This window comes from Oncorhynchus mykiss, chromosome 25 (genome assembly GCF_013265735.2).
Source record: "Oncorhynchus mykiss isolate Arlee chromosome 25, USDA_OmykA_1.1, whole genome shotgun sequence".
NCBI classification, from domain to species: Eukaryota; Metazoa; Chordata; class Actinopteri; order Salmoniformes; family Salmonidae; genus Oncorhynchus; species Oncorhynchus mykiss.
This window is the reverse complement of record NC_048589.1, coordinates 37,600,837-37,623,668: the sequence shown is the minus strand read 5'-3', so window position 1 is coordinate 37,623,668 and position 22,832 is coordinate 37,600,837. Positions and strand designations below refer to the sequence as shown.

Sequence of the window (22,832 nt, the reverse complement as noted above, 5' to 3'; positions counted from 1 at the left end):
GATCTAGCCCATTAGCTCAAGGCTTTAACTGTTCAGACCGGGGTAGTAGGATCTAGCCCACTAGCTCGAGGCTAGAACTGTTCAGACCGGGGTAGTAGGATCTAGCCCACTAGCCCGAGGCTAGAACTGTTCAGATCAGGGTAGTAGGATCTAGCCCACTAGCTCGAGGCTAGAACTGTTCAGACCGGGGTAGTAGGATCTAGCCCACTAGCCCGAGGCTAGAACTGTTCAGACCGGGGTAGTAGGATCTAGCCCACTAGCCCGAGGCTCGGGGCAACGTGCCACTGGAAGTAGCTTGGGGGTGAGGGTGCTGCAATTTTTATTGATGAAATAATGCAGTGCAGCTGCCCTCGCTTCACAAGTAAGCATGTGTAGTGCTGAGAGAGCCTGAGGGCCCTCGCTTCACAAGTAAGCATATGTAGCGCTGAGAGAGCCTGAGGACCCTCGCTTCACAAGTAAGCATATGTAGCGCTGAGAGAGCCTGAGGACCCTCGCTTCACAAGTAAGCATATGTAGTGCTGAGAGAGCCTGAGGGCCCTCGCTTCACAACTAAGCATATGTAGTGCTGAGAGAGCCTGAGGGCCCTCGCTTGTTTCCATTTGAGAATACAAGGAACATTTATTTAGATCAATACTAAATCAATTATATTTTATCCCCATATGTTTGTTTGTTGGGTTATAAATGATAGTTCTTTGTAGTGTCTGCTGCAGCAAGTACTGCAGGCCTATAAATTACATCTTGAAATTTGACTGACAAGACTTGAAATTAAGGTATAAACTTCCCCGTTTAAATAGAAACATTGTACAATACTGCCCCCACAGGGGGGACATTTCATTCACATGTTTTAGACCCAGTATTAAGTTCGATTATCAAAAGCCCTGGTCTGTAGGTCTGGGTTCCACTGTAACATTTTGTTTTTTGGGAGGGGGGTATTTTCATGGTGACAGCAATGAGCACCGTAACTTTTAAGATTAATTTCATACAATTAGTCAATAAGGGATCAAATGCATACTTGAGATGTTAGGATGTGTCAACGAATATGATTGGTGATTGACATGACGCATCAACGTGGGCTGAAGCAGTTTGATACGACGTGAGTTGGACACAATCAGATACATCATATTTCAATGTGTAACAGAATGTGTCAGATCTTGATACAGGGGTATTTTGTGCAGTGAGATCTCTCTCCCTATGGCTTCAAAAGACAGGATTATTGATTTCCTGAGCTGTGCGTGTGTGAGAGATAAGAGTCGAGGTGTGTGTGTGTGTGTGTGTGTGTGTCGACAGACTAGTCGCCGTCTGACTGAATACAACCAAGAGTGAGAAAATGCCAAGTAAGACAAAGCAAAATGAAATCACATGTACACCGATGTGAGACCATGGGTTAAAAGAGACGCAGTCAAGCCAATGTGATCACAATGTTTAGTAAAACAGCAGTTATATCATTATGAACAACCAACGAGCTGGAGTGAAGTGGAATTATTCGTTATTGACACAGAAAAGAGCCGTAACGCTACAGAACTAGGTATTGGAGTTTTATCTTATACGACTTTATGGGATAGTTTCTACAGACACACATTAAGTTCCAATGGCATGGAGATTCTCCATCGAGCATGCTTTCTAGTCCAGTAGGATTCACTTGGGTCTGGAAAAACAGCCCTAATAACAGATTAAAACAAAACAAAAAGTTTATTTTTGTGCTATTAACAGTAGTAGTAAATCAGGAGGAATAGAAAGTATAAAACAGGTTCAGAGGAAAAACACAGAAACATTTAATATCTACAGCTTACATTGGAGAATCGCATTTCACCTGTACCACAGACAGCAGACAGATGAATTACATTAGTAATGCAGTTTACAGACATTCTGACACCAGTATTCTGTCATCACATTGGTTTGGGCTGGGGTGTTACTGGCTTTGTACAGGTTAGTTAGTTGCTATGTTACTGCACTTGGCAGTTCTCCTCTTGGCGTGATGCAGTCATCATGGCCTCTTTGCGTTTCTCCCTCTGTTCCGGAGTCTTCCGTGTGCTCAGGGACCGACGGCCACGCCTCTCCTCGCCACTGGAGGCAGGACTAACACACAGGCCTTTCCCACCAGGGCTGTCAGACAGAGTTGCCATGCCGACAGGGCTCTGAAGGGACAGGGGCTCCAGCACCTGCAAGAGGAGGAAAGGGTTTTAAATGGTCATGTTATGGACAGAGACATGAGTGGACGCTCCCTGTCTTCCTAAAGTGAAATGGTCCACCCCCCCGTCTTCCTAAAGTGAAATGGTCCACCCCCCCGGCTTCCTAAAGTGAAATGGTCCACCCCCCCGTCTTCCTAAAGTGAAATGGTCCACCCCCCCGGCTTCGTAAAGTGAAATGGTCCACCCCCCCGTCTTCCAAAAGTGAAATGGTCCACCCCCCCGTCTTCCAAAAGTGAAATGGTCCACCCCCCCGTCTTCCAAAAGTGAAATGGTCCACCCCCCGTCTTCCAAAAGTGAAATGGTCCATCCCCCCGTCTTCCAAAAGCGAAATGGTCCACCCCTACGTCTTCCTAAAGTGAAATGGTCCACCCCGCCGGCTTCGTAAAGTGAAATGGTCCACCCCCCGGCTTCGTAAAGTGAAATGGTCCACCCCCCCGTCTTCCAAAAGTGAAATGGTCCACCCCCCCCTCTTCCAAAAGTGAAATGGTCCACCCCCCCGTCTTCCAAAAGTGAAATGGTCCACCCCCCGGCTTCGTAAAGTGAAATGGTCCACCCCGTCTTCCTAAAGTGAAATGGTCCACCCCCCCGGCTTCGTAAAGTGAAATGGTCCACCCCCCCGTCTTCCTAAAGTGAAATGGTCCACCCCCCCGGCTTCGTAAAGTGAAATGGTCCATCCCCCCGTCTTCCTAAAGTGAAATGGTCCACGCCCCCGGCTTCGTAAAGTGAAATGGTCCACCCCCCCCGTCTTCCTAAAGTGAAATGGTCCATCCCCCCGTCTTCCTAAAGTGAAATGGTCCACGCCCCCGGCTTCGTAAAGTGAAATGGTCCATCCCCCCCGTCTTCCTAAAGTGAAATGGTCCATCCCCCCGTCTTCCTAAAGTGAAATGGTCCATCCCCCCGTCTTCCTAAAGTGAAATGGTCCACGCCCCCGGCTTCGTAAAGTGAAATGGTCCATCCCCCCGTCTTCCTAAAGTGAAATGGTCCACGCCCCCGGCTTCCAAAAGTGAAATGGTCCACCCCCCCGGCTTCGTAAAGTGAAATGGTCCACCCCCCCGTCTTCCTAAAGTGAAATGGTCCACCCCCCCGTCTTCCTAAAGTGAAATGGTCCACCCCCCCCGTCTTCCTAAAGTGAAATGGTCCACCCCCCCGGCTTCGTAAAGTGAAATGGTCCACCCCCCCGTCTTCCTAAAGTGAAATGGTCCACCCCCCCCCTCTTCGTAAAGTGAAATGGTCCACCCCCCCCCTCTTCGTAAAGTGAAATGGTCCACCCCCCCCCGTCTTCGTAAAGTGAAATGGTCCACCCCCCCGTCTTCCTAAAGTGAAATGGTCCACCCCCCCCGTCTTCCTAAAGTGAAATGGTCCATCCCCCCGTCTTCCTAAAGTGAAATGGTCCACCCCCCCCCCCCCCCCCCCCCCGTCTTCGTAAAGTGAAATGGTCCACCCCCCCCGTCTTCCTAAAGTGAAATGGTCCACGCCCCCGGCTTCGTAAAGTGAAATGGTCCATCCCCCCCGTCTTCCTAAAGTGAAATGGTCCATCCCCCCAGTCTTCGTAAAGTGAAATGGTCCACCCCCCCCGTCTTCCTAAAGTGAAATGGTCCACCCCCCCCCCCCCCCCGTCTTCCTAAAGTGAAATGGTCCACGCCCCCGGCTTCGTAAAGTGAAATGGTCCACCCCCCCCAGCTTCCTAAAGTGAAATGGTCCATCCCCCCCCGTCTTCTAAGGTACCTGGTGGTAATGACAAACTAGTTACAGCATAGCAAAGTTCCTCTGCGATACTGGAGGTTGCAGAGGGGAGGACGGATCAGAATAATGGCTGGAACAGAGCAAATGGAATGGCATCGGACACATGGAAACCATGAGTTCGATGTATTTGATAACACTCCACTCATTACCACAAGCCCGTCCTTCCCAATGAAGGTGCCACCAACCTCCTGTGCTCTGCAACTACCACAGGGAGGCTTCACCACAAGTTAATATGTCCAGAATATGGATGTGATCTTTCACTAGACTGAAGTTATGGAGAGGGTGTTATTTTAAGTGCTATTCCTGAATGGGCCCGAGAGAGGAAGCCGTCTCACAAATGTCTTGCGGAGAAATAAAAGTCACAACAGGCTGATGGAAATGCCAGTACAATTCTATAAAATGCAGACAATTTGTTCATTTTTGACATGGTGGCATCTTTCAAAAATCTGGTCACCAATTGGATGGAAACGTAGCTACTGACGAGTGTGAGTGAATGTATATGTTATCAGGTCTCCAGCGAGCCGTAGTCAAGAGTGATTTTCTATGTCGAGGAAAGAGGGTCCCCATTGCAGATGTGACCCAGGCTAGGGTCACATCCGGCTGACTGACTGAATACAACCATCTATCACCTTCTTTTAGTGACAAGTCTGTTCTCTACCCTCCATCTCTCCCATGGCTTATATCAACTCTCTGCTGACCAATGACACACTAATTTAACTGCAGTGTGTGGCTCACCTTCAGGACTCTGCTGCCCCCCTGTGGGTGGGTGTGTGTGTAACTCACCTTGTGTTGGGGGGTTACAGTTGGGGTGGTGGCATTGTGTCGTGCGGCGGCCAGACGAGGGCTACAGCGCTGCACTGCGGTTCTCCTCATGATGAAGGGACTGGCCTCTCCTAGAGGGATATCAGCAAACCCTGAGAGAGACATGAGACAAATCGAACACGAGGCCGATAGTAGTGGCTCAGGTTTATTATGCTTCAATAAGAACAAAGTTATTGTTGGAATCCATGTTCCCATGTCTCACCTCTCTGCACCAGCTCAGGAAGTCCCTCTGGCCTAAACTCCTCCTCTTCCTGTCTACTTCCTGGTTTGGGCGTGGTTGCTGTTGCTTTGATCCTCTTGGCAGTGTTCAGCAGGGCCTCCTGGGCTTTAAATGGAGTGTTGCTGTTGTCACTAGCTGCTAGAACACCACAACCCCTCTTCCCCAACGACCCCTGACCCTGACCAGCAGGCACCGTGTTCTCAGAGTCTGTCTCTGCGGGACCCAACGGTATGAGTGCTTCCTGTGCCCTGGAGGCTGACCTCCTGCCTGACTTTCGCCTGGGTGTTTTATTGCTAGCATTGTTAGCCGTGTTGCTAGCGTTGTTAGCCGTGCTGCTAGTGGTCTGCGTGACAAGGCGCTCCAGGCGTGTTTCCAGCGTGTCGTTGGTCTCCTCCAGCTTGTGGACACGGACCATCAGGCTGCAGTATTTATCCATGCTCTCGTCCACCTCCCTGCTCCTCTCCTCCAAGGCTTCAGTAAGCTCCTCCAGTTCAGACTCACTGCTCCTCTTCTGCGCCTCCAACTCCCTGCTTCTCTCTGCTAGAGTCTTGCTGAGCTCCTGCACCTCCTCACTCCTCTCCTCTAGAGCTTTCTTCAACTCTTTGAGTTCAGCCTGCACCTCCTCAGAGCTCCTCTTCTGTACCTCATCACTCCTCTCTTCACCAGCTGGAACAACAGGGAGGTTTTACATAAAAATGGGGTTGTGTTTTACATGGAGAGAAAAGGGAGAAAAAAAAAATCTATATCTGTTTTTAGCAACATTTACAGAAATGATGATTAATGTGCATTGTCCCTGTCAATTACATCTAATATGATGTTCCACAATCTGAAGTCTTTTCAGACAGTGGTGTAAAGTACTTAAGTAGTACTTTAAAAGGTATTTTTAACTTACGTAGTTTTTTGGGATATCTGTACTTTACTATTTATGTTTTTGACCCATTACTGTTACTTCACTACATCCCTGAAGAAAACAATGTACTTTTAACTCCATGCATTTTCCCTGACACCCAAAAGTACAACTTGCATTTTGAATGGCTAGCGGGACAGGAAAATGGTTAAATTCATGCACTTATCAAGAGAACATCCCTGGGTCATCCCCATCGTCTCTGGTCTGGAGGACTCACCAAACACAAGTGCTTAGTTTGTACAGTGCATTCGGAAAGTATTCAGACCCCTTGACTTTTTCCACATCGTTATGCTACAGTATTATACTAAAATGGATGAAATTTATATTTTTCCTCATCAATCCACACACACACAATACCCCATGATGACAAAGCAAAAACAGGATTTGACATTTTTGCAAACGTGTTAAAAAAACCTGAAATATAAATCACATTTACATAAGTATTCAGACCCTTTCCTCAGTACTTTGTTGAAGCACCTTTGGCAGCGACTACAGCCTCGAGTCTTGGGTATGTCGCTACAAAGCTTGGCACACCTGTACTTGAGTGGTTTCTCCAATTATTTTCTGCTGATCCTCTCAAGCTCTGTCAGGTTGGATGGGGATAGTCGCTGCACAGCTATTTTCAGGTCTCTCCAGAGATGTTCGATTGGGTTCAAGTCCAGGCTTTGACTGAGCCACTCAACCACTCAAGCACATTCAGAGACTCCTTTCTTGTCTTGGTTGTGTGCTTAGGGTCGTTGTCCTGTTGGAAGGTGAACCTTTACCCCAGTCGGAGAACCTGAGTGCTCTGGAGCAGGTTTTCATCAAGGATCTCTGTACTTTGCTTCGTTCAGCTTTTCCTTGATCCTAACTAGTCTCCCAGTCCCTGCCTCTGAAAACCATCCCCACAGCAGGATGTTGCCACCACCATGCTTCACCATAGGGATAGTGCCAGGTTTCCTCCAGACGTGACACTTAACATTCAGGCCAAAGAGTTCAATCTTGGTTTCATCAGACCAGAGAATCTTTTTTCTCATGGTCAGCATCCTTTAGGTGGCAAACTTAAAAAGGAGTGCTGCAGAGATGGGAGAACCTTCCAGAAGGACAACAATCTCCACAGAGGAACTCTGGAGCTCAGTCAGAGTGACCATCGGCTTCTTGGTCACCTCCCTGACCAAGGCCCTTCTCCCCCGATTGCTCAGTTTGGCTGGGCGGCCAGCTCTAGGGATAGTCTTTGTGGTTCCAAACTTCTTCCATTTAAGAATGAGGCCACTGTGTTCTTGTTGGTACCCTTCCCTAGATGTGCCTCAACGCAATCCTGTCTCGGAGCTCTACGGACTATTCCTTTGACCTAATAACTTCTAATAACCATAATAACGTTTTTTTCTCTCTGACATGCACTGTCAAATGTAGGACCTTACATACAGGTGTGTGCCTTTTCCAAATCATGTCCAATCAATTGAATTTGCCACAGGTGGACTCCAAGTTGTAGTTGCCCAGCTACACTTGATCCCTGAATCCACTTGTTTAAAGAACAAACGCCTTATTTTCAACTAACTCTCATTCTTTAAATTAACCACATACTGTAGAGGGAAAACATTAGCTCACAGATATTAGTTAGTTCGTAAACTAGTTATCATTTCACACAGATTACCAGAGTCCAGTAACGCAAATTGAGGAACGGCAAGGAGTCGTAGACCAGTTAATAACACTAGCGAATTGGTTAGGTTACTAACGTTAGCTAGCTGGCGTTAGCTGTCTGATGTTATTAGCCTGCACATTTTTCACACCATAAACACAATTATTTGTTCACTTAAGTTGGCTAATGTTGCGCAACATTTCTCTGGCTAGCTAACGGATAATTTGATCAAGCTAGCAAGATAACGTTACTTAACAATACTTGTACCACCACACTTTCTCGCCCACCTCAAACTTTCCAAATGCCAGTTGTTTTTTCAGTTACAGCTCATGAAGTACACTTCATCACCTTCTCACCCCTGGTCAGGCTTCTCACCTATGGTTCAGGGGACGCGCTGCTGTTTACTGACAAACTGCCTTTCTACACTTCGTCTTTACAAAGCTGATGCTGTAACTAGCGAATTGGTTGTCTCTTCTCTCTTCAGTCGCGTGTTGCATTCTGATGTGATGTGAACGATTGGCTGAGCCTTGGACACAGACAGTATCGCTCCAAACGCGCATCACTCTTTCGCTTACAGCCAGTACTGATCCAAAGCTCCACTTTCGCATCGGATCGACACGAACCATGTAGGTCACCTATTTTGGATTAAAAACGGTGAATTTTTGTATCCCTGCCAAATGCACTGTAAATTATGTCTGAGTGTGCCCCTGGCTACCCGTAAATAAAATACATTTTAAAATGGTGCCGTCTGGTTTGCAATATAAGGAATTTGAAATGATTTATACATTTACTTTCAGCACTTAAGTATATTTTAGCAATTACATTTACTTTTGATACTTAAGTATATTTAAAACCAAATACTTTTAGACTTTTACTCAAGTAGTGTTTTACTGGGTGACTTACTTGATAAAAGTTATACTAAAAGGTATCTTTACTTTTACTCAAGTTTTACAAATTGGGTACTTTTTCCACCACTTGTTTCAAATAATGTAAGTATTCATGTGGGGTTCCCCAGGGTTCAATTCTGTGGCCCCTACTGTCTTCATATATCAATGATATTTATTATTGATGGTAATGTAGTAGATAATGGTACCTGGTGTCTGGCTGGCCTGTAGTTTCTGGGTCTCCAGTACAAGAGCCTCCCTCTCCTTCTCCAGCTGTTTACAGGAGTTCATCCACATGTTAACCTTACCGAGGGCTGAGTCCCTCTCCTTAGACAGACGGGCCACTCTGGAGCTCAGCTCCGATACCTTCCAGACAGGACACAGATAAAAAAATATTAGTTACCATAATAATCACTCACAGATAATAAAACATTTAAAAAGTAATACATTTAGGAGTGAAAACCACTTGAAATGTAATGCAATGAATTTCCAGGCCGTAAAGCAACAATGTGACAAGGGCTGTATACCTGTTTGCTGCTGTCCTGCTGTGTGATGGTAGTGCTGAGCTCCTCCATTCTGGTTCTCAGACTGCTCAACTCTGACAGATGACCTCTGACCTCCTCCTCCGCTGCAGCCAACTGTCCCCTCAGCACCTCCTGCTCCGAGGTCAGCTCACCCCTAAGGGCTGCAACCTCCTCCTCCTGCTGTGCCTTCAGCACCTCCTTCTCTGAGGTAACCTCCTCCAGGGATAACTAGGGAGGAGTCAGTAGTGTGTTAGAAAGAGGACATACATAGTGTGACTGACACACTGCATTGCTGAACCAGAAGACCGGCACAGTTTAACACATCTGTTTCCAACACCGCTAACCGTGGTTGAAAAGTACAAAGTACCAAGATCATTCCAGTCTCGTATTGATGAATGAAAACCCCAAATACTAAGAATATAGGCTATTCTACATGATATCAATAGGACTATAGAAAACGACTGACCTTGTAGCTTTCTGACTGCTGCTGTAGTTTTAGTCTCTCTGCAGACTGAGCCTGTTCTTTCTGCTCCCGCTCCGACAGTAGTGCCTGCAGCTTCTCCATCTCTTGCTGCAGGGTGTTGTTGTTCTCTCGGATGTCCCCCATCTCTCTCTGCTGTGCCTCCAGGTCCTCCTGCAGTCTCAGAGTCAGCATCTCTCTCTTCTTCTCCCGCTCGATCTCCAAAGCCTGCAGTCGATCCACCTCTTTCTTCAGCCTCTCCCGCTCTTTCTCCCATTCCTCCGTTAGAGACCGCATTCTCTCCTTCTCTCCCTCCAGGCCTTCTCTGCATTTCTGCAGCTCAGAGCTCACAGAGTCAAGCTGGGCCTGTAACTCTTCCACCATTGCCCTCTGTTTGTCCTCCGCCTCTCTCATCCCTTTCTCCAGTTCCTCAGTGGCAGCTCGGTTTGCTGCCTTCATCTCCTCAATCTCTGCGTTCTTCAGAGAGAGCAATTCCTCAAGCCTCTCCTTCTCATTTCTCAGGCTGTCCAGTTCGGCAGTCATCTCCTCAATCTTACTGGCCAGTTCCTTCTTCTCTTCCTCCAACTCTTCAAGTTGGACCGTGGCCGTCTCGGCCTGAAGCACAGCCTCCTCTAGGTTTTGGTCAGCGTCTTCCCTCTCCCTCTCCTGTTTGTCTAGCTGGTCCTGAAGAGCATCTGCTTTCCTCTGGGCAGCCTTCAGCAGTTCGCTCATGTGTTTTTTCTGTCTCTCGTCGGACTCTATGCGGACCCGGAGCCTCTCGATGCCCGACCTCATTTGGGCCACCTCCTCCTGGGTTGAGTTGAGGCGTGAGGCTATCTCTCCTTTCTCTAGCAGAGAAGACTCCAGAGACTGGGCTAGTCTAGATATCTCCCCTTCCAGAGACTGAATCTTAGAGGCCATGGACTCAGTGTTTTTGCTCGCAGAGCTCTGGTTATCTTTGAAGCTGTTCAGTTGGTTAATCAGGTTGTCCTTCTCCCCGCTCTGCAGGGTGATGGTCTTCTCTAGCGCCTGACACTGCAGCACCAGCTGACCTCTCTCCATCTGCAGACTCTCCAGGTTAGCAGACGTCACATCAGATTCCCTCTTCCCATTTCTGATATCTTCCTCTAAGATCTTAATAACCTCTCTAGTATCCACGTTTGTCTTCTCCAGACTCTCTGCCTTATCCTTCCACTGTGCCACTGACTGTTCCAGCTCATTCCTATCCTCGCTGCAGGACACCATCTCCTGTCTGAGTTGTCCGTTCTCTGAGGTGAGGGTGGCCAGCTGCTGGGCCAGGTCACATTTAGCTTTGCGGCTAGCCTCCATCTCCCTCTCCAGCGTGACTTTCTGCTCGGTCAGGCACTCTAAATCAGCCTCCATGGAGAGGATGTGTTTCTCCAGATTGGCCTTCTCAGAACGAACCCTCTTCAGTTCGCTTTCCACCTGGAAGAACCTCTCGCTCCAACCACCTTCAGGATGGAAGAATCATATCTTCATTCATTCATAAATAAAGTAAAAAGCTTTTCACTTTCTATACATTAGCCTAAAGCACAAAAAATTAAACCAATTAGATGCTAAAACTATTAAAATGAGGCATATTACAAAGATTAAATGAGATAATATAATTTCCAGAGGTCCACAATTTGGGTTTCTGGTCCTTACCTTTGGCCATCTCCAGCGTCTCTAGCATCTCCATGACATCAGAGAGCTGACATTTAGAGGTCTGCAGCGCCAGTCTCAGGGACTCTGCCTCCTCTGTCAACTCTGAGATCTGGTCACCTGATAATAATGAATACATGTCATTGTCATCATTAAAACACCCTTGAGAGTAAACATAAAACACAGGACAAAAGATTGAAACAAGAACCTGAGGAACTTACAGTTACTGCATGAAACTAAGGTTGGTAAGACAATCAACATATCACCGTTATTGAGAATATAAAACCTTCGACATAAAAGCAGCGATAAGCCAAATGAGTGCTGCTAGTAAGTGTTAGTGCAAGAAAGACAAGTACAACAGTATGGCGTTTGTTTATATTATGGAGGGGGCGGAGCAACAAAGGAGAGATAGTGTTTAGTAAAAAACCAACCTAGCGTTCGTCTCTCCACTACGGCAGCGCTAATCTTCTCCGCGGCACCACACATCTCTTTCTCCATCTGTTGGACCTTCACCTCTAACTCTTCAACTTTGACCTCCAGCTCAGAGCACAGCTCCTTCCTGAGGGTCATCTCAGAGGTAGCGAGGTCAAGCTGGGAGTGGAGGGTCTGTAGCTCCTCCTCTAGCTTTCTGACCACCTCCCTGCTCTGGGCCAACTGGTCCTGATCACGAGGAGCTTCAGAGACTGCTAGATGTTCACCGCCGAGGGTCACATCATCATCATCTAGGCTTTTACTGAGCGCTTTTTGCTGCTCTACAGGGACTTTATCCATGCAGTCACTGAACTCTTCAGCTGGCTCATTGTTGCCGTCACTTCCTGTCTGTTGAGGTACCTCAGAGTTGTGGAGGTCATCTGATTGCTCAGCTGATGAGATCAATGAAATAAAGTAAATCCTTGTGAACCCGAAGCATATCATATTAACATTAAGATGTGTAAATGGAAAGCATAGAAATGCAATGTCTTATCATATCATCAACAAACCTGTGGGTTTCATCTCCTCAGGATCTTCTTTTAAGGGTAAGCTAACGTTGAAGAAGGAGCCTGACGTCTGTCTGGAAGTCGGTCCGTCCGCCTCTCCTGTAGAGACCTTCTGGTCTCTCTTGGTCTGAAGCTGCTCTATGAGAGACTGCTGCTGGCTTGCCTGTCATAATAATTATAATACATTTACTAAACACATTTTACTTCCAAGGACCTATACAATACAGGCCATCGTTGTAAATAAGAATTTGACCTGCCTTGTAAAATAAACACTAAAAAACGAAATCACAAAATTACATACACAATTAGCTCTCCCACTTTATCGATTTACCTGAGTCATCAGGCTGTCATAGTGCTCCTTGAACAGGGCTAGTTCACCCTGCAGTCCGCTCAGTCTCTGCTGGAGCTCGGTTTGTTCCCTCTCAAACGTTCCGATCCTCTCTCTGGTTTCGTCCTCGCTCTGCCGGGTCGCTCTCTCAAACGCAGACTGAACAGCCTCGTAGTTCTCCGTCAGGCTCTGTAGCGTACGCTGGAGACACTCGTTCTCCTGTTTGACCGCGTCTCTCTCATCCCCAGCGTTCAGACTGTGCCTCTGCAAGTCAGCCTCAAGTTGCTCCTTCTCCACGGTCAACTGCTCCTTCTCCACGGTCAACTGCTCCTTCTCCACAGTCAACTGCTCCTTCTCCACAGTCAACTGCTCCTTCTCCACAGTCAACTGCTCCTTCTCCACAGTCAACTGCTCCTTCTCCACAGTCAACTGCTCCTTCTCCACAGTCAACTGCTCCTTCTCCACAGTCAACTGCTCCTTCTCCACAGTCAACTGCTCCTTCTCCACGGTCAACTGCTCCTTCTCCACGGTCAACTGCTCCTTCTCCACGGTCAACTGCTCCTTCTCCACGGTCAACTGCTCCTTCTCCACGGTCAACTGCTCCTTCTCCACGGTCAACTGCTCCTTCTCCACGGTCAACTGCTCCTTCTCCACGGTCAACTGCTCCTTCTCCACGGTCAACTGCTCCTTCTCCACGGTCAACTGCTCCTTCTCCACGGTCAACTGCTCCTTCTCCACGGTCAACTGCTCCTTCTCCACGGTCAACTGCTCCTTCTCCACGGTCAACTGCTCCTTCTCCACGGTCAACTGCTCCTTCTCCACGGTCAACTGCTCCTTCTCCACGGTCAACTGCTCCTTCTCCACGGTCAACTGCTCCTTCTCCACGGTCAACTGCTCCTTCTCCACGGTCAACTGCTCCTTCTCCACGGTCAACTGCTCCTTCTCCACGGTCAACTGCTCCTTCTCCACGGTCAACTGCTCCTTCTCCACGGTCAACTGCTCCTTCTCCACGGTCAACTGCTCCTTCTCCACGGTCAACTGCTCCTTCTCCACGGTCAACTGCTCCTTCTCCACGGTCAACTGCTCCTTCTCCACAGTCAACTGCTCCTTCTCCACGGTCAACTGCTCCTTCTCCACGGTCAACTGCTCCTTCTCCACGGTCAACTGCTCCTTCTCCACGGTCAACTGCTCCTTCTCCACGGTCAACTGCTCCTTCTCCACGGTCAACTGCTCCTTCTCCACGGTCAACTGCTCCTTCTCCACGGTCAACTGCTCCTTCTCCACGGTCAACTGCTCCTTCTCCACGGTCAACTGCTCCTTCTCCACGGCCAACTGCTCCTTCTCCACGGCCAACTGCTCCTTCTCCACGGCCAACTGCTCCTTCTCCACAGCCAACTGCTCCTTCTCCTCAGTGAGCTGAATGATGTCCATCTCCAGTTGGCCATGTTTTCTAACCTCCTCCTCCAGGGTCTCCATCAGCCCATCAACAGTGGTCTGGAGTGATTCCACTAAACCTGCTGTGGACAAGGCAGCCTGCATCTGCTGGCGAGTGTCTTCAAGAGTTGCTGTCACCTGGGTGACTTCACAGCTCTTCTCTGACAGCTGCTCTTTGACAGAGCCCAGCTCGGTCTCCAAGGTGGACCTTTGCGTCACACTCTCCTCCAGTCTCCCATTCAGAGAGGCCACGGTGCCTCTGAGTTCCTCCACAGTTCCTTTAAGCTCCTCTATCTGGGTGTCAAAGGTGTTCATGCAGGCCTCGTTGTCCTCCAGGTCCATCTGAAGCATCTCCAGCTGGACCTTGATCTTGTTCATGCTGATGACCTTCTCTTTCAGGGCGTCGGTAGCTTTGTCTTGTTCAGACTCAGCCTGGTTCAACCTCTCTTTCAGACTCTTGATCTTACGGCCTTTCTCATCGACACTGTTTCTGGCAGAAGACAAATCTTCTCTCAGCTTAGACAGCTCTAGTGAGGCCCTCTCCCACTTCTCCTTAGCCTCGGCTCCCTCCTGGCTTTTACTCTCCAGCTGGCTCTTTACAATCTCAAGCTGCTCCTTCAGGCCTCTTTGTTTCTGGAGGTAAGTCTCCAGCTCTGTGACATGGATCTCGGCTTCCTTATGGAGTCTCTCTGAGAGCTCTTTGACTTGCATCTCCTGAGAAGAGATTAGGTTTGTTTTCTCCACTAGGCTGCTCTCCAGGTTGGAGTTGAGCTCCACGGCAGCCGAGTGTGTCTTCTGCAGAGCTTCCAGGGAGTTATTCAGGTCAGAAGACAGCTGGGCGGAAGCAGCATTATTCTCAGTGAGTATGTCCTTCAATGTAGAGATCTGCTTCAGCAAACCATTCCTCTCCTCTTCCTGGGAGTCCTGAAGGCTTTGATACTTCACAGAAACCTCTTCAGCTTCCCTCTGGATTTTCTCTACTTTCTCTGCCATCTCTGCCTTTTCCCTCTCAAGACCTGAGGCTTTGGTCTCAGCTTCGTACACCTGAGCCTCTAGTTTTTCAACCACGTCTCTCAGTATGTGCAGCTCTGTTTCAGTCTGGGTCAGGGTCTCGGTCATGTTCTGCAGAGCGCTTATGGACTCCTGTGCCGCAGCCGTCAGAGTATCACAGCGCTCCTGTAGAGAGCCAACAGTCTTCGCCTGCTCTGAGAGGCTATTGACTTCACCCTGAAGACTTTCCCCTCTCTTTTCTGCCTCAGAAAGCTTCTCCACAAGATCCTCTTTAGTATTGACAATGTTGTCATACTTGGCCTGTAGTTTAACACCCAAACTTTTCTGGATCTTCAGGTTGGACTCCAGTGAAGACACCTGGTCCTGGAGGAAAGGCAGCTCCTGCTGAATCTTAACCAGACTCAGCTTGGCGTGCTCAACCTCGTCTACCTTCGATGCTACGCTTTCCTCACACTCCTTCAGGAGGGAGGTCTTCTCCTGGGTAAATCTGGCCAGTTGTTCCTCCTGTAGGGCTGTGGTCTGAGCCAGACTCTCCCTGAGCTGGGCTACATCGCTCTGGCCTAACTCCACCAGAGCATCTTTGGACCGGGCCAGGTCGCAGGCCGCCTGGTACTGCTCCTGGAGCTCAGTGTGAAACATTTCGGCCCGCTCCGCCCTGCCAGTCTCCACCTGCAGCCTGGACCCCAGATCCTTCACTTGTCCTTCAAGCTGGGTCATCTGCAACCCAACGGTCTCCAGGTTTTTTAAGTGTTTCTGGTCAGACTCCTTCAGCTGTTTTTGGAGCTCTTCGTACATGCAGCCCTTCTCCTCCAGGTCGGTACACTTGTTGAGGAGTTCTCCCTTCAGGGAATCGATCTGCCCTGATAGACAAGCCTTCTCAGCCTCCAGAGTCTTCAGCTGCTCCTGTAGACCTATTTTATCGTCATTCAACGAGCCCAGACTCTTCTCCAGCTCAGTGATTTTGTCGACTAAGCCTTGCTGCACAGCCTCAGTCTCGTTAACGAGCGTCTCCTTCTCCGTTTTCCATCCCTGAAGTGTCTCGTTCTCTTTCTTCAGCTGCACAAACTCGCCCTGAGTGGTGGTCAGGGTTGTCTTCAGTTCCTGGATCTCCTTCTCCAGAGCGCTGTGTTTGTTTGTGATCTGTTCCACTTCCTGTTTTTGGATATTCAGTTCACTCTGAGTCTTGTCATTCTTGGTCTCTGCGTCTGTGAGCGTTTTCTTTAGGTTCTCTAGATCTTGGGCTGACGATCTGGTCTGGCTTTCCAGTTTAGTGACAAGTCCTTTCAGCTCTTCGGACTGGGCTTCATTTTTGGCTGTTGAACAACAGACACAGAAACAACATCTAATGTGGGGAAGCCAAAACCAGAGATATGACATGACAAGGCATGGAATGAAAATGAGCTCATTCCACATCAAACAGGATTTAAAACATTACCTTTACATTGCTAGATCATAATAGATAGGTTTGGAAACCATGCACAAAGTCTCACTTAAACAAGAGATTTTATATCAATGAGTACCTGGACAAATAAAGGTTAAACAAAACCAACAACCTACCTCTGAAGTCATCCAGCATGCTCTGGGTGCGTTTGAGGTTCTGCTCTGCGCTCTTCTTCTCCTCCTCCAGCTGAGAGAGCCTCTTGCTACCCTGGTCCAGCTGGGCGCTCACAGTGTTCTTCTCTCTCTGCAGCTCCTGGACAAGTTAAACACACAACAATCAGATTACTTCTGGTTCCAAGATGGAGGACATCCAATGTCCTTAAAGACCATCCAGACTAGGGGTGAAACATTGTGTGCGTATATTAGAACAGTATTTTTTTGGTGTGTGTGTGGTTTCATTGTGGTTAAACATTTTTTTTTTATTTAGTCCAGCACATTTTTCCACAAATGAACACATTACAGAAGAATACATAACAGGTTTAAAAGAGAAATTCCATGAATCACGGCCCACCTCAAATTTCTTCCTGAGGTCCTGCTCCTTGTTTTGGCTGGCCTGTTGGCTCTGTTCTGACCTCAGCAACTTCTGTTTCTGCTCCTCCTGGTCTCTCTCCAGCTGGCTCCTCTGGCATGACACCTGGCAGAGGGCAGGGAGGGAAGTGACATACTTGGTAACAGGAAGTTAACTTTTGAGTGGTTGTCAGTGACATGTAGAAATGAATAACTCCAGCCCATAATCACAACGTATTACATTACCTTGTCCATCTCAGCCTGCAGGATGTTGTGGTCTTTCTTGGCTTGCTGTATCTCCTGGTTCAGCTTGGTCTTGGTCTGGTTAAACTGCTGCTCTAGGGAGTGGTGGCTGCTCTGGAGGTGGGACAGCTCCTACACACAAACACAAGAAAACATACATTTAAACACCTCCCTTCAGCAACAGCTGTTCCACACAACAACAAAAAAAACATGGGTAACAGAGATTGAAGTTGCCACAGGTGGATTCTCAGTATTAATTTCAACTACAGAGTCTGAAAGAACAGAGGACAAAGCGAGCAAACCTTCTGGCTCTCCTTCTCCTGGTCCTTGACCTTCTGTTCCAGAGCTCGTCTGCAGCTCTCAGCGTTGTGCCTCTGGCAGGACATCTCCTCAGAGACCTGTTTCAATTTCTGCTCCATTGACACACACTGGGAGGAGGCACAGTAATGATTCAGACATTTTCTTGTGTTCAAAACAGCCCTCAGAAACACAACAGGAATGCATTAGCAAATGATTGTTTTTGAATACGCCATATATCCCCTACCTTGGCGACAGCTTGTTCGTGCTGAGTGGTAGCCTTGCTTAGTTCATCTCTGCTCTTGCCCAGGGTCTTGTCTCTGTCGGTCAGGTCTCTCCTAGCCTGGTCCAGCTGGCCTTGGAGCTCCTGGAGCCTGCCGCTCTGCATCCTCGCGTCCTTCTCCTGTGACTGCAGACGCTGCTCCAGCTCAGACACTTTACTCTTCAGCTCTGACAGGACATTAAAAAACAGGACCAAACATTGAGAAACCACCAGAGTTTTCCCAGTCAGAACATTGAATTTTTTCCTTTACAAGGCGTTTTCTCAAATGTGCCTACTGACAGGGTTTGTAAAGAAGGTATTAGTACAACAGGGCGTGGCCTAAAGGATAGTATTAGTATAACAGGGCGTGGCCTAAAGGATAGTATCAGTATAACAGGGCGTGTTCTCATGGGTAGTATTAGTGTAACAGGGCATGGCCTAAAGGATAGTATTAGTATAACAGGGCGTGGCCTAACCTTGATTCAGCATCCTCAGCTGTTCCATCTGCTGGGAGGAGCCATCAGAATCAAACTGGGATACAGATGTGCTGATTCGCTGGGTGGATTTGATTGGTGTATCCTCCGTGTTCCACAGGAAGCCGCCAGCGGATGTCCCGCCCCCTGCCCGCCTAGCCAGGGGCGTTTCAATGGTGCCCTGGGACTGGCGGCCCTTGTCTTGCTGTTGCCATGGGAATATGGAGGAGCCTGCTTGTTGCCGGGTGGCAATGTCCTTATGACTGACGGACGACTGGTTCAACAGCTAGAAGACGAGACAGAAGCATGCATCAGTATGCATCGTATTAAAGTCCCGCCAGGATTTTGCAATTGCAACTCTTCTGTGTGCAAAATCAACATATTTGCGAAGGTTTGCAAATTGGACAAATCACTGCAATATCACAGCATAAAACGGTCTGCTCACAGCATTACAAAAGGAGGGATCGCAATTTTAGCTTATCGCTGCACTTTAACCACATAAAATGCGTCAGCGTAGTTTTGGGACAATTGGATAAAAATCATAGTAAATTGCCATAGCAAAGTCTAAAGAACTGCAATAGCTAAATCAAACATTTTTGCCCACAAATATAACAGAAAAACGCAGTACAATCCTGGAGGGGCTGGTATTACACCATCCAGATGTGGTCAAATTTATTGGCACCCCTGCAATTTTATATATATAAAAAAAAAAACATGTTTAATTGCTATTTTTTTTACCTATAGGCACCTGCACTACAGGTGAATTAAATTACACAAACGAGAATCAGCCTCCAACCAAACTAACTATAACTTTTTAAAAAAAGTCAACTATAAATTTTAAAGTGAAAAATAACAGTGTCAGTTTAGATGAGTTCTTCTGGGTCCTGTGCAGTTGCAAATCAAACAATAACACCTGTAAACACCAACAGTGTTTGCCATTTAAAACCATTTCAGAAGAAATAGTGAATTATGCAAGGGTGCCGATACTTTTGACCGCATCTGTATATACCATATGTTATGCTACTTCAAAGCTTTGATTTGTTTGACTAGTTCAACAGGTATAGATGTTTTATTGTCACATACACTAGATAGGTGCAGTGAAATGTGTTGTTTTACAGAGTCAGCCATAGTAGTATGATAGGTGTTGTTTTACAGGGTCAGCCATAGTAGTATGATAGGTGTTGTTCTACAGGGTCAGCCATAGTAGTATGATAGGTGCTGTTCTACAGGGTCAGCCATAGTAGTATGATAGGTGCTGTTCTACAGGGTCAGCCATAGTAGTATGATAGGTGCAGTGAAATGTGTTGTTTTACAGGGTCAGCCATAGTAGTATGATAGGTGCAGTGAAATGTGTTGATCTACAGGGTCAGCCATAGTAGTATGATAGGTGTTGTTCTACAGGGTCAGTCATAGTAGTATGATAGGTGCAGTGAAATGTGTTGTTCTACAAGGTCAGTCATAGTAGTATGATAGGTGTTGTTCTACAGGGTCAGCCATAGTAGTATGATAGGTGCAGTGAAATGTGTTGTTCTACAGGGTCAGCCATAGTAGTATGATAGGTGCAGTGAAATGTGGTGTTTTACAGGGTCAGCCATAGTAGTATGATAGGTGCAGTGAAATGTGTTGTTCTACAGGGTCAGCCATAGTAGTATGATAGGTGTTGTTCTACAGGGTCAGCCATAGTAGTATGATAGGTGCAGTGAAATGTGTTGTTCTACAGGGTCAGCCATAGTAGTATGATAGGTGCAGTGAAATGTGTTGTTCTACAAGGTCAGTCATAGTAGTATGATATGTGTTGTTCTACAGGGTCAGCCATGGTAGTATGATAGGTGCAGTGTAATGTGTTGTTCTACAGGGTCAGCCATAGTAGTATGATAGGTGCAGTGAAATGTGTTGTTCTACAGGGTCAGCCATAGTAGTACGGCGCCCATGGATCAAATTAGGGTTCAGTACCTTGCTCAAAGGCACATCAAAAGACTCTGGTATTTGAAACAGGGACCTTTCAGTTCCAGAGTGTCATAGTGGATTATCATGCTAACAAAACCACTCCCAATTGTAGTCCCTGCACTGCATCTGACTGTGTGGTTGTGCTACTGAGCATTTCAACTCACTTTGACCTGTGTGATTTTCAGTTCGGCTTCCAGTCTCTTCCTCTCTTCCACCTCCTGGTTGTATCTCTCCTGAAGGTCCTCCAGCCTGGAGTCTGGGAGGGAGAGAATCTGTTCACACCACAACCATGCACTTAAAATAGACAGATGATACTAGTGATGGAGGCGGCTACCAGGGTTCGGGTCAATTTCCTTTCAATTCCAGTCCATTCAGGAAGTACACTGAAATTCCCTCCAATTGTTTTCGATTAGTAGTATTTGGAATTGAAATGAAATGTATTTATAAAGCACTTTTTACAGCAGCCAAATCAGAATTTGGTTTACTTTCTGAATTGAAATGGACTCCAACCATGGCTACAACTGCACTGTGACACATTTTTACCAGGTAAGTTGACTGAGAACACATTCTCATTTACAGCAACGACCTGGGGATTAGTTACATGGGAGAGGAGGCGGGGGGGGGGTGAATGAGCCAATTGCACAGAATATAAGTGGGCCATATTGTGGTACTCTACCATGCTGTCTGTAGCTGGGAGTAGCAGCAGGAGTGGCAAAGGTCTTCTGAGGAGTGCTGTAGGACTGAAGATCAGAGGAGTGGGAGGGCTGACAACGGTCCTTTTCATTCTTATATCTGTAGAGAGGAATACAGTGTTATTATTACCATGTTGTAACCATCCTATTCCTAGGCTAGCTAAGCATCTCCAGTACGTGCACAAAGCCAACGGATTTCTCGTACAGCCCTAGTGTACAGTAGTACTGAGCAAGCGACTCACTTCTTGAGTTCCTGCTCCAGTCGTTCTATGGTCTTCTTGCTGGTGCTGAGCTGACCCTCCAGGTTGCTGACCTGTTGCACTTTGACCCCCAGGTCGTGGGTCGCCTTCTGACGGGCCTTCTCCACGGCGTCACATGACTCTACCAAGGCCTGGTTCTCCCTCTTAATGGCAGACGCCTCGCTCTTCTCGCTGTCAACCTGGAGAACACACAACTTTGAATGTCTAACACACAAACTGAATGTAAAAACAGAAATTCCCCTATAGGATAAAGTATTGTTAATGTTTTGGAATTCAACACCATAACTTAAGTCACCAACCTTTTGTTTCTGTTTCTGTAGAACAGCCTCCAGTGAGTCGAGCTGGAACTGTTTCTGATTCCTCTCCTTCTTCAGCTTGTCCAGCTGTCCCTCAATCTCTTGTATCTTCTGCAGGGCTTTACCTGAAAGACCATCTTTCCACTCCTCCACTACCCAGCTCATAATGCTTCAATATCTGTAGCTAGCTACGTTAAGCCTCAACCGGCATATCCTGGGAGGGGAGAAGTACCACCAAAACTAACGTTAGCTAGCTAAGCATATTTGAATGGAGGCAGTGCTAGTGACATAGCACTAAATAGTACACCAGATTCATGTTTTATATTGAATTTCACAATTCAGATATTTATTTGATTTTATTGATGTAAAAAAAATAAAAATAAATACAATATCCAAATGTAAAAGTGCATATAAAATTATCAGGAATTTGTCACATTTATAGGGCTACTAGTGACAAAGTTTATCTGACAGGTTTGACTCAGTAAATAGTGTGTGTGTGTGGGGGGGGGGGGGGTTATTGAAATTCCATACATTTTGAAGATACAAATTCGAATGTGTTACAAAAAAAAAAAATCTATAAATCTTTCAATTGTTTTTACACAACACATCAAACAGATAACGTTAAACACAAAAACACATACAGGGGTATTTACATAAAACATTTTTGGGAAAAGCTTAAGAGTATGTATGAATTGATTCAATACCTCATTCATACTATTCAATGTGGCAAAGTAATTATTTAAGTAGACCTTGAAAAAAAATACTGAACAAGATGTCCCCCGCCACCCAAAAATGTTTTTTTTTCAAGAATTCTTATCAAATGTATCGCATACTTTCGTTAGTGGAGAATCATGAACTATCAAAAACTAAAAGAAATCTCAAACTCTCTGCTACTTACTCGTTTTGAATCATATGTCTTGGTTATAAATGAGGCATACCTCTACTGCCTTTTATCAAATATATTTCTCTGCGTTTATGCACTTTAGCTTAGATAGCTAACGCTAGCTAATCAAACTACCGTTAGCCTACATTTAGCGCTAGCTAGACCGCTTTTCATATCGAATGTAAACAAAGTAAAAGTCACAGCGGACGAACAGAGAGTAGTTTTTGCAACTACCAAAACTGTTCAAAACAAATATTGGGTGCAATTTAACTATCTGCTTTACCAACCTGTTGCAAAACAAATTTTTAGGTAGAAATCTGAACTCACCTAAAAGCGGTGATTCTGGTTCTTGAGATTTCGCTCCGAAAGACAAAATGCTGCTGAGAATTCAAAATCCCCAGTAATCTCCGATGCGGCGTTTGATTGGATGATTATAGTGACTTTGTCAGAAACTCACCATTGATTGGACGCTTGAATTTGAACAAAGTCCCCGCCCCCAGAATATTGCGGCAGTTTATTTGTCACGTGACTAACCAAGGAACTGAAGGGTTGGTCCCAGGGAGGGATCAGTCTTCAAACTCGTGTATTGTATTGGTTTGTAGTTACTCATCCTCATCTGGTAAATTGTTGTAACGTCTCCTAAACTCAGTTTATGCACATTACAACTACTATGGTTTGCATTGTTTTAATTTATGGCAATTTGCATTCAGTTGTTTCATTATAGCTATTCACTCGGAACTAAGAAAATCGAAC

At 46.7% G+C, this 22,832-nt stretch overlaps 1 protein-coding gene across 1 annotated transcript; it reads right to left on the bottom strand.

The window, feature by feature from the left end:
* Positions 1-1,408: 1,408 nt before the first annotated feature.
* Positions 1,409-22,535, bottom strand: cenpf (centromere protein F). The gene is made up of 21 exons (XM_036962699.1): positions 22,407-22,535; positions 21,200-21,410; positions 20,883-21,079; positions 20,625-20,740; positions 20,113-20,204; positions 18,005-18,287; positions 17,514-17,716; positions 17,272-17,397; positions 16,973-17,101; positions 16,731-16,853; positions 16,337-16,472; positions 12,338-16,092; positions 12,010-12,169; positions 11,461-11,892; positions 11,033-11,149; positions 9,374-10,839; positions 8,911-9,135; positions 8,593-8,749; positions 4,957-5,640; positions 4,716-4,846; positions 1,409-2,159 (listed from the first exon to the last, which is right to left on the bottom strand). Exons 2-21 carry the CDS (start codon positions 21,359-21,361, stop codon positions 1,944-1,946), a joined length of 8,910 nt encoding a protein of 2,969 aa, XP_036818594.1. The 5' UTR covers positions 21,362-21,410; positions 22,407-22,535; the 3' UTR covers positions 1,409-1,943.
* Positions 22,536-22,832: the final 297 nt, after the last annotated feature.

What these genes read in the sequence shown, in the direction of transcription:
- cenpf (XM_036962699.1), bottom strand. Translation starts at nt 21,361, where the DNA reads ATGAGCTGGGTAGTGGAGGAGTGGAAAGATGGTCTTTCAGGTAAAGCC. An exon ending in ATGACAGCCTGATGACTCAG is followed by an intron (nt 12,170 to 12,337) that starts GTAAATCGATAA and finishes TTATTATGACAG; the next exon opens with GCAAGCCAGCAGCAGTCTCT. An exon ending in CTGTAACCCCCCAACACAAG is followed by an intron (nt 2,160 to 4,715) that starts GTGAGTTACACA and finishes CTCCTCTTGCAG; the next exon opens with GTGCTGGAGCCCCTGTCCCT.